An 11,491-nucleotide genomic window follows, 5' to 3' on the forward strand; every position below is an offset into this window, starting at 1 on the left:
TAGTGAAATTCTGTGTTCCAGCAACATTCAAAGCAAATCAGAAGTTCAATCATCAAATGTAAGTCCCCTTGTGATTCCAGCAAATCACATCATACCATAGAGAGCTTATCCACACGCAGAGATCCTACAACGAAGAACCTTGGAGTCATCCTGATTGATCCTTTTCCGCGATATCTTCAACAATCAGAGGCTTTACTCAAGAGAGGATAAGGTACCCTTGGGTATTTTATTCTGTGTTTGATGGTGTACAAAATACACGTCAACAAAGCATTCAAATAGCAAATAAAGCATTCACCCACAAAAGTGCAATCACCATAACACAAGATGTTTTGACATGGAAACCCAAATGGGAAAAACCACGGTGAGTAAAACTCACAAGTCAACTATCTGCAGAATAGTAACCAGACTGGTTAAGGCCTTACAATGTTCTTCACCATAACAGATCCTGTTAGGAATCCAGATCTCTGTTACGAGATAAGTCCTGTTAAAGACTACCTTGTTAGAGGATTTCAGATTCACAACTGTGAACCACCTTGTTAGAGGATTTACAATAGGCTTGGCTGGGCCTACCCGCTTAAGGGTTTCAGACTTGTCGAAGATATTAGTAATCAACAATTGAATGATCTAGACAGTAGCACAGAATGCTTGATTAGATCCTTGATAGCTCCTTGTAAAATGCATTCAAGCATTATTTCAGTCTTCTATATTTTGCACTCTCAAAAACTCGCTCATATCCACTACACTCTATGTATAAAACCCTAGACATGATGTCTTTATATAGGAACTTGATTTCATGTCGGTCCAATAAGATTAGACTACAAATTCCTAGGTATAGTGCATCTAGACACATTTGGTAACACAGCACAAAAACACCACCAAAGTGTCGGTGGATGATAACTCATCACATATTACAATTATACCGATTAACAAAGTATACCGATTTACCGGTTAATAAGTGAAGACTGGAAAACTAGAACATAGTGTTCCGATCCAAAAGGTTAACTGCCGCTCAGGGTGTTCGTTCTGCTTGAGATCTTCATACCACTTGGGGTCTTGGGTCATATTTTGACCGGTAAGTTTTTTCTGCACAACACCGATAGTCTTCCACAAACAAAGACTATACATTTAATGACATATAATACCGGTTGGAACAACTACCAGTTGAGAATAATTCATACATCAAATAAGTGTGTGTCCATCAATAACAATCACCACTAAACATCATCAAAATACCAACAATGTGACTCCAATGATCATTATGCTGAATGACATTCTCTTCCTTACTGGTGACCTGCCATGCACCAACATCAATGACACCATTTCCGGCATGCATCAATGACAACACTACTCATCAATCTTCCCATACCGGTTGCCACCCTATACTGGTTGACATCAATGACAACACAATGCCAACAACATTTATATGTGCAAATTCATAAAAACAAATCACATTGAAACCCACTTGGAATCAAACAAACACCAAGGCAATCAGATTATATAGTAGCAGGTTTTGGGAGTTGAAAGATAACTGTTTGATGATATTCCTTGTGGCACATAGCACATTTTCAGTCATACAACAACTAGGGAACAAGTCTGAAAACTGAGACAGCCCATCAGCATAACACGCAAAATATATAAACCACATAACACGCAGTTTGACAGCCAATTGTTTGCAATTATCCCTTGCACATTCAGTCTATCTACTCTAGGGGATATTTCACCATGACTCGGCTAAGTAGTGTGACCATGTCCCCGTATTTGTCATTGAACTCGCTTCTATAGGTCTTTTTGACAATCCTAGTGCTCGGGGCTCTTCTTACTTTAAACCTTTCTTCGTTTACTAGTATCTTGCACTTACTGGGATTCATATCAAAAGCGAGTTGGGCCTCATCTATGGTCACTGCAGTGGTGCCCTCGGGAAGCGGGATGTCAAATGCTTCTCCAATGGCCTCGGGAGTGAAATCAGCCATTACCACTCCCTTTGCCACCACCATTTTGGTTTCCGGCTGATAATGTTTTGCAGCCTCGACCACAAGTTCATAATTTTGTATTGTCGGTGGGAAACCAGCAGCCTGTGCAACGTCGCTTTCTACCATCCGCTTGGGCTTTCCGTATGCATTTGGAGCATACACCCTTTCTCTGAAGTTTTGAATGTCTATATGCCGAGGTTTGTATCCCCAATATTATCCCAATTGCTCTAGACCTTTGACTCCTTGATCAGCCCTTGATACTGATATTTCATTTTGTCGGCTCTAGAGGTCTATGATGTCCCTGGTGCATCAGGTGCCTTAGAAGACTCCATCACCTGATTAGGCATCTATCCTGCACACCCAGACATGAATTACGAGACGAGATTAAGGTAAAAAACGGGTTAGCAGGGCTAGAAGATGGCATTAGCATTGATGATCAGTGAGATAATTAAAATTTGAAAAATAGTTAGAATTTGAAAAAGCTGCTTAAACAATCTGGAATCTACATTTTGGGGACAAATGCAATTTGAATTTAAAAATTAGTTGGTTTGGGTTGGAGCAAACTTTCAAAATATCGCTGCTCCTTGTTTTGCTAATGATTGAAAAGTTGCAAATGTTATTGGTTTGTGTGCTTAAGCGTTTAAGTTTTCAATTTGTTTGCTTTAAACATTTTGAATATGCATTTGGAAGAGATTAATTTATGCTTTGTAGTTTCTTGACCAATATCCCTAAATTTGCCTAAGCTTTGAATTTTCGGCTGGAGGGTCGGTTTTTGCAAATGATGGTTGTTATGATGTTTGCTTGGGTTTAATCTTCAAGATTTTACACAATGTAGTTGCATACTAACCCTAGGCAAAGAAGAAAAAACATGATTCTTCCAAAGTTTTAACCATGTGAAAGGTAAATTCCGACTTACCTGGCAGCGATCTAAAGGAACCAATTGAAAGCTATTGGAACTTGGTTCTTTGAAAGTTGCGACTTTGCTCCCCAAAAGGCTTGGCGCTGTATAAGGAAATGAGAGATTTCAGTCTCCTTGGTTTCTAAACGCCCTTCAGTTGTAGCACGAAATTTGGCTCCCTAGGGCTGAATGCACGATTTGCTTCGGCTACAAGGGGCGAACTTTTAGCTTTTGAACGAACTTGCCTTGGGTTCGATTTAAAATGCCCATCAGTTGTAGCAAAAAACAGCGATTTTATTTTTGATTAAATGCCCTTTGTCTCCAACTTCAAGCTTCTATGCTAGAGTGTGTGATTTGCTACCGCTTTGAACGCCTTTCATACTTTGTTATAAAATTCGTCTTGTTCGACCATTTTGCATGAACTTGGTTTGAAACATCTCGAAAAACCTCCTTTGAAGACCTTCGGGCTATTTAGATGAATTGCGTGATTTTGACTCTTGACCTTTGCTTATAAAATTCGGGTGAATTAGCCAAAATGCATGCCTTATGTCTTTCAAGCTCTAAAAACGTTGCTTTGATGAACTTCGGGTCTTTGGGGCCTTTTGCGAGTTTGGGTGTTTTAAACTAAGTGAATTTCGGGCCTTTGAGGTGAAATGTGCGACTTATGTCTTTTTTGGCCATTTAGGCCCCTTTTGCGCGATTCCAACATTTTAAATTCTCTTCAAACGAATTTCGGCTTTTTGAAGCTTATTGTGCGATTTTGATGCGTTTACTTTATCGGCCTCTGAGGCCTTTTTGCACGGCTTAAACTTTTCTTTTTCGGCCTCTGAGACCTTTTTGCGTGACTTTGACACTCACCTTTTCGGCTAATGGAACCGATTTTTATTTTTTTTGGGCTAAGTCTTCCAATTTTCGGGCCATAGAGATGAATTGCGGTTTTGTTCTTTTCTTGCCTTTGACAAAATTCAGACATTTTAAGAGATTTTAGTATAAAAGTTCGGCTATATTGGTCGAATTTTGTGAGAAATGTCTTGTTTAATTATTCCACTTCGCACTCTCTTTAACCATTTTGGTAGATCTTAGACTTACCTTGCAAATTTTAATATTGGGCCCTTTTGGTTAAAATGTGAGATCTTTGATTTGCCTTAGGCACTCAGATAGCCAGCTTTCTTATCAGCTTCCCAAGACCTCGTGTTTGCCTGGTGGTCTGGACTGGATGCAAAATTTTGCTTCTCATTTTCAAGGTGCGAACCCTCTAGGATATAGGACTTAGGCTAGGTCAAGCTTAGGTCAGATAATCTTCTCAAAGCTCAAACTCCTCATAGTTGCAACTCCTCTTTGCGTATTCACAAAACTCCTACTTAGGACCTCGACAAGGCGAAACGACAAAATAAGAAAGGGGGGACCCTGTCGACGACGGGGAGTGTGTGCAAGGCACAACAGATACACGAGTACAATTGAAATGGGTTTCATCAATGGTTTCTAGTGAATTGGAGGAAGAAAACCCTTCGATTCAGTATTGGTGATTTCATCCAGGAATCATATTATACTCGGATTCAAGATTTAATGTTGCAGATCCAACTGAAAGAAACAATCTGAAAACTGTTATTTTGTTGTTTTGAATACTTTATAATTATGCAGCTGTACCTATTTCCATGCCAGCTGCATAAAAGGAAAGTCATTATAAAGCTGCCATACAAACTAGAGAGTAGTATTGTAAAGTTTACTTGCTGTACAGTTTTAAAATATTAGATTGCAGCTTTAGAGGAGGATTTTTTTGCATAAAAGAGGCAGTACAAGTTTAAGGGAAATTGCAGCCTTAGTGGGAGATAATTTCTGACATTTCATCAGATTTTGCAGAGTTTTCTCTAACCAAACTTTTGCCAGCCACATACAAAGTATTCAAAATCTTGTTCGCATATGTTAAAAGGCCTTGTATGCTACAAATTGAATTGGCTAAATCTTTGGATCTCCTAACATAGTGGTAGTCCACTTCTCATCCCTCTTTTGATTAGTGAAATCTGGTCGGTCAAATTCACAACAAAAGAATCGCAGAATATCTAAGAATCTTTGGTGTATGGTGGAATCTGTTGTAAGTTTGAGCATTTCAAGATTATTTGCTAGTGTTGGGAATTACTTATAGCCGCTGAGTCATTTATTCAGCAAGTGCCTTTTTATGGGTTTCTGATAATTACCAATTTGGCATTGGGTGATAAACTACTTTCTTTAATATCAGTACCAATCATTATTCAAAAAGTCTACAAATTATTATTATAAGGAACTAATAAGGTTTGCACTAGGTCGATTTGATTCAATAAATTATTTAGATATTATTGTAAACCGGAAAATTTCATTAAAATTGTTAATTTCCTATGAATATGGGACATTACAGTTCTTATTGAAGACTATTGGAGGTATCCCCCTCAAAGTGGCATATTATTATCAAGTATTTGCAACATATTTCCTATCATATTATTCTCTTGCACAAGTTGTTTCATTAGTCTTATTGCCATTGGCATGTTTTCACTATGTTGGCTATTTTTTCCTTCAATTTCTCTCAGAATGTACTAAGTAAACCATGAGAAAATTCAATCAAAAATAGAATGTTTGATATCTTCCAGTGTATAAGACAAGGCACTTTAAAAAACAATTCTAGCTTGCAGTCAAGATCATTTAGAGTAACTATTGACATATTTTCTGTTTTGAAATGGATCAAACAACATTAATTATAGTGAATTGCACACACAAAGATAACAATAATATTTATCTATGGCACAAACAAAATGATGCATAAGCACCTTGTTTTCCTAATTATTTGTACAAAAGCGAACCTGTCATTTTGCACAATGGAAAGAATATTGTTTGATGGTACAGAATAAATTTTGAGTAACAAAACAATTCTCAAACACTACTGAAACTAGAAGCATAGAAGCATACCTGAAGTTCAAGAGTGCTGTTCATGCTGCTTAATTCTTGCTCCATTTCCTTGCGGTCATGAACAATAGCCGCCAATGTAATTGCTACCATTGCCACCACACAAACAAACATTTGCACCTGGAGGAAAATTGAAAAATTCATGTCTGAATGTGACAAGTTTGCAATCTACCCTTCAAATTCAACTGTTTAATGTTATCTTCCACATCACATACAATTTAATTCCGAAAAGATAGATATCAGACAAAGTCAAACATACAACAATGTCCTTTTTTACAGTGAGAAACTCTTAGCACTATCTAACCACCATCAGTAATCAATGATTCAAGGCATGCTTGGAATGAATTTTTCAAAAACCAACATAGAAAATGTGTAACACAACATGTCAATGCAGAAATTAAATGCAACTTCAAAAAACATATTAAGCCTTTACATGAATTTTTTTTAAATGAATCGGTACATCTCTGTTCAAAATTCGATCAAAGCTTTTGTCAGCAATATGAACACTTGTTGACAGAAAATTCTGATAGGCACTAAAATTAACTTCTTGGTAGAGGTAGGGATTCCAAGAAGAACAGGTTTTAGATTGAAAAAAAGAATTTATGAGGTTGGGCCAACAAGCTTAGTAATTCAGACACCAGGAACAAGTCTTGTTTCCATTATTGGGAGATTCATAACACAGTAAAACTGAAACAAAATTAAATGGGAAGAAGGATAATAACATATTGGAAGAAGAATGAACATGAGGGGCCTATGACACAACCTCACTTCTAAATAGAATAAAGTTGGATGCTATGGTAAAAAATAAAGTTGCAATTGTTGATGGGCGACTCATTGTGTGATCTGGAGCCAAACAAGAAAAAATTGATATATCCAGCTCACCTTGCATATAGTATTCAAGAACATGGTCAGCGAGCTCAATCACAGAGACCGGTGGTCTCCTTCAGTTTACATGCTGAAATCTCACTAAAAACAAATAAATAGTTTCTGTTTACAGCACAACACTTAATTTACTGTTTCCTATTGAAATTAAATTAATCTCTTGCGGACATTTTCTTTGTTGATTATTCTTGAAAAGTTGAAACCATGCTTTCATATACCGACCATATACAGCCAAATGATTTTCAAGAACCAATGAAACCATATTTAAGGTTCCTTGGGTGAAGACACAACATAGACCACTTAAAAGTTACAAAATGTACTTGCCATCTTGGTACCTGCAATAATGCATGATCATAATTGGGTCGATATAAGGGACCATGATGTTTTGCAGTTCCTGCACTTGCAATTACAGTAACAACCACCACAGCTAGAGGCAAGCCCACACGATTGAAGCGGAATGATGCCCATATGACAACAGGAAATACCAAATAAGAAAGGTGTTGAACAAATTCACTATCATCAACACCCATATTAAAAAATATAACCATTGATAGAACTATAAGAAGAACAAAAAGTGCCATGCCCTCCATAGACCTCATAAAAAATGTTCTAACTGAAAAACCACTGGTGTCTAAAAGATCATTGAATGCTTGATTTTTAGTTAAGTAACACTCTTTCCTCTGACTTATATCTTTCTTTCTCATATTTACCGCTCTCTTATCATGATCAAAAGAACTAAACTGAACGTCTCCTGCTGAAGCAAATACTCCAAAATCAGTGGAATACTTATGCCCATTAAACCTCCAACATCCGCTCGCCCAATGATTTGCTTCTAGATTATGTGGAATATTTGCCACTGAACTTTCAAGTTCAGAGGAACAAGACTCTTTAACTGGAGGATTCTCTTCATCAAATTCACATTCTGTCTCTAGTTTCATTAATTTCCTTGGATCATCACATCCTTTTTTGGGAGATGTAAATTTGTTGCAAGAGATGCCATCAGCAGTGGTTCCATCTTGAAGTTTTCCCTGAGCTAATGGTCCAACACATATATCATGATTAGAATACTCTCTCTCATGTGTCACACCATCAAGATGACCATTGGGCATTTCTTCTTTGGTTTTACAATAACCAAGCCATATGGCAGTCTGATGTATGAGACTACATAAGTGAAGAATGCACGGTGTATAGCAAAGAATAGAAGACAGATCACCCAGAACCCAGGTCGGCCATACAATCAAAAAGTTATTCCATTTTGACAATCCAAACACAGTCAAAGCAACAGCATTACATGTCCCAGAAATTGCACTCACAAGTGGAGCTACAAGGAAGAGCCAGAGAGCATCATGTAGAGTGCTAATAGTTCCGGTTCCTCTTCTTGATTCCTGCAGAAATGCAAACACAGATAAAACAAATGTAAAATATGGTCATTTTAGTTTTTACTTTTGAGTTCCAATGGAAATGCAATAATGGAAGCTCTAAAATTGTTCTTAGTATTCCAACAAACTCACATTGAAAATCATACATTACCCTTGCTTAGCATTCTACAAGGAAATGATCACGAGAAGCTGCTTACCTGAACAGATATGTGCATTCGACCGCCTGTCAACTGGAGAGGATGATTCATTAACCATCCACAACTAACTGCCTCAAAGGACGCAGACAACCCACAAGCAAAAGAAGTCAAGAGATTCGAAGAAACCTTACTCGATTGAAAATACCAGGCATTGATTGCCACATTCCCAATGAATATCCCAATCCCGATTTTGTATCCAAAAATAAGAACAAAGGCAACCACAATGCCAGAAGGTGCCCATATTGGAGAAGCAGAGGATTTGACTATAGAAAGAGTGTCTGAAACTTTTCCGGTCCACAAATAAATACATGCAACAAGGAAGTTGATTCCTACCCACTTAAGAGTGCAGCCTTTATAGATCATCATTTTTAACATAGATCAATAACATTACCAGCAATAAGCAACTCATTGAATACAAATAACCCGTTGCCGATGTAAATTCCGCTGCACCATTAGGAAATGGTAACATATAAAGATCTTGTTTTTGAGAGGTGCAAACTTAAAATGATTTTAAAATGATGACACAGTTTTGAAGACCATAGTTCACAGACCTCCCCACGGTATATCCATTAATCTAGTTAACCATACCAAAATTCTATTTTTTAACACCATGGTGCATAAAAACAGAAATTAAGGAAACAAACTCAAGGAACTGGAATAAAGCTATATTGATCGATTTGAAAATAGTGTGACAATAAACTCTAGTAATTTGAGTTAACTAAAGCCTTGTTGATCATCTGAAATTAACGGTCTCGAATTCTTCATTTGGCAATTTCAGCAGATATTACATCAGGTAGTACTTGTTTTCAGCATGCTTTGCTATCAACTATGCTTCCTCATGTTAGGTTCCCACACAATTATATGATAAAAAGTATTCCAAAACTGAAATTCAACAACATGAACTCGACATCTCCGTTGGCAAGACTATAATCTCAGAGTGATGTTTTAATTTCAAACCACAATCCCAACTACTCATGCTTTCTTACTTAGTTCAGGCATGTGCTCGCTCTATTTCCACTTTAAGGATGGCATGTCTCGCTCTCCAATAATTTCTCAAAGAAACTGTGTTGCTCTTTGTACATTAATGAAAACAGGTTTCATAGTTTGATTCATTCAAAGATGGGAAGACTAACCACAACACCCTTAAAATTCTTCAATCAAAAACAAGGCTATACTTCCTTCAGCAGTTGGATCCAATGACAGAAATGGACGGGCCTTCGCCACAAACCAGCAACACTAATATTGCCTTAAGGAATCAACACAATGGAAATGTTCTCCTCTCTCCTTAATACTTAATTTCAAGAATAAAGTAATTTTATTATGTATTCCTCCACAAAAATTCTCACAGAGACCACGCCTAAAATTATTAGAGCTCAATTTGCCACTAAATTATAAGAATTCCATACTCTCAGATAATTTAGATTAACTGACCCCTCAATTCTTTAAATTCAAATGATAAGCAAGTATATTGATATCTATAAGAGAAGAATCTCATCTCAGGGTACGCACAATGTCAAAAATAGCGCCAATTTCGCTTAAAGTTCTGTTTGTGTTCACCATATTCCTTCTGCCGTTACCAAATTGGCATTTAAAACTCTAGCTATCATCCGAATGTCCATCAAAACCCTCCTTACTGCAATTCAATATACCAGTAACCGAAAAAGGTACAGTTTATAATCCAGCAAGCAACCTGCTTATTTCTTCACCATAAGGTTTAAATCTCAACAAGAACTGCAACTTACCTCATAATGTACAAAAAAATCGCTTAAATGAATCTCTAAAATAATTGAAAATGACATTCCAGTCGTCAAGATTATCGAAAAAGAATAAATTAAATTTCACAGGTCCCTATCTTATCGTGCAACCTGTAAAGCAATTACCAAAACACTCCCACCGCAAACTACAATAAATTACGTTAAAGGGCATTTACAAAATCTCTCAAATAAAACCTACGCCTGCTCCCAACAATGGAAACCGTCTCATATAAATCAAAATTTTCAAAAAAGGAAGATGAAGCTATTTACACGCGTTGAATGTCATGACGCCTAACTTCTCCACTGTCTGAGTGGAGGAGAATATGTGCATAAAATATAGAAGGAAAATATTTTAACGTCCACAAGGCTAAAAATAGCCTATGGGACAGATTGCTTAAGCTGCTATTAATCCCCTCTCTCCTCATCATCCCTATTCTATTTCGTGAGCATGGGCCCTGCATCTCCGCCCATCTTTTTACCAAAATCTCAGGCATCATTGCAAACTTTCGAGAGAGAGAACACCTTTTTCAAAATTTGTTGACGGACTAATAATTTTTTGTATGTCAAAGCCGTCCGGTGGTGCATATTTTGCCGTCTGTATTTAGAATTTTTACTTGCCAGGCACTTTTTCTTGTCTTGGAATTTTCTTGTCTCCGCTAAGCTTTGTGAAAATAAGGTGGTTAGCAAGCTCCGTGTCGGTACCTTGACAAAATGAATCCTAATTTACTGCCCACAATGCGCAAATTTCCGAAGTGTTGCAAAGAAGTGGAGAATGTATTCTGTAATTGTCCTTCCTCCCCGCCACCAAAGACTAATGTCAATTTGGTCAGCGTTCTTTCATTTTTTGAGCCTTACCGGAAATCTGTAGATGCCTTTAACTGCCAGTATCAAGCCTCCGCGCCTGGCCTTACTCCAAACGGTATAATTCAATAATATCACGCGACTCCGTGAGCAATCATTTACTAGCATTATTATTATTCTTTTATTTTTCTATATATGAATTGTATTTCATTCTTATTTCTTATCTTTATTAGTCCTGGCCTCGACATCATGTTTAAATTAATTGACAGCGAAATCAGTCAATCATTTTTTGTAATTATTTGCTATTCAAAGTTTATATTGAGGAGCTCTGCTCGGGTTTTAGGTTGTGTATTGTTTTTTTTCATACTGCATTTACTGTGGGATTCTAGAGTTTATTATGGCTCTGGCCAACTTTAGCCCAACAATTGGTGTTGGTGTTAGAGTTGCTACAACGGATCCTCATGGCATCTCAGAACAAACGCTCTCGCAAATTTGTTCCAATAGTGTTTCACGAGGTATGTCCTCGTCTAATGTTGTGCTTCCTATTCAATATTTTGATAATGCATGTGAATGGCTTGAAAAATGCACTTTGATAGGTTATTTTGTGGGTAGGATCCCTCCTGAAAACATGCTTTGTGATTGGGTTGCCAAAGCTTGGTCTCCTCATGGAGTCAAG

General features: G+C 37.2%; 1 protein-coding gene across 4 annotated transcripts in view; it reads right to left on the bottom strand.

Annotated features, from left to right (window-relative positions):
* The window catches only part of LOC131036640 (uncharacterized), a 192,926-nt gene extending 181,994 nt beyond the window's left edge, over positions 1 to 10,932 (bottom strand). For 2 of the 4 annotated variants that reach the window (XM_057968572.2, XM_057968568.2), the window contains exons 1-3: positions 8,261 to 10,932; positions 7,020 to 8,069; positions 5,806 to 5,922 (exon numbers count right to left, since the gene is read on the bottom strand). In XM_057968572.2, the coding sequence (XP_057824555.2) occupies positions 5,806 to 5,922; positions 7,020 to 8,069; positions 8,261 to 8,635 (1,542 nt within the window). In that variant the 5' untranslated portion in view covers positions 8,636 to 10,932. The remainder of the gene's footprint in view (positions 1 to 5,805; positions 5,923 to 7,019; positions 8,070 to 8,260) is intronic. The other 2 variants (XM_057968571.2, XM_057968570.2) reach the window with 2 other exon arrangements.
* Positions 10,933 to 11,491: the final 559 nt, after the last annotated feature.

The sequence above is a fragment of the Cryptomeria japonica genome, chromosome 1 (assembly GCF_030272615.1).
Source record: "Cryptomeria japonica chromosome 1, Sugi_1.0, whole genome shotgun sequence".
In the NCBI taxonomy this organism is placed as follows: Eukaryota; Viridiplantae; Streptophyta; class Pinopsida; order Cupressales; family Cupressaceae; genus Cryptomeria; species Cryptomeria japonica.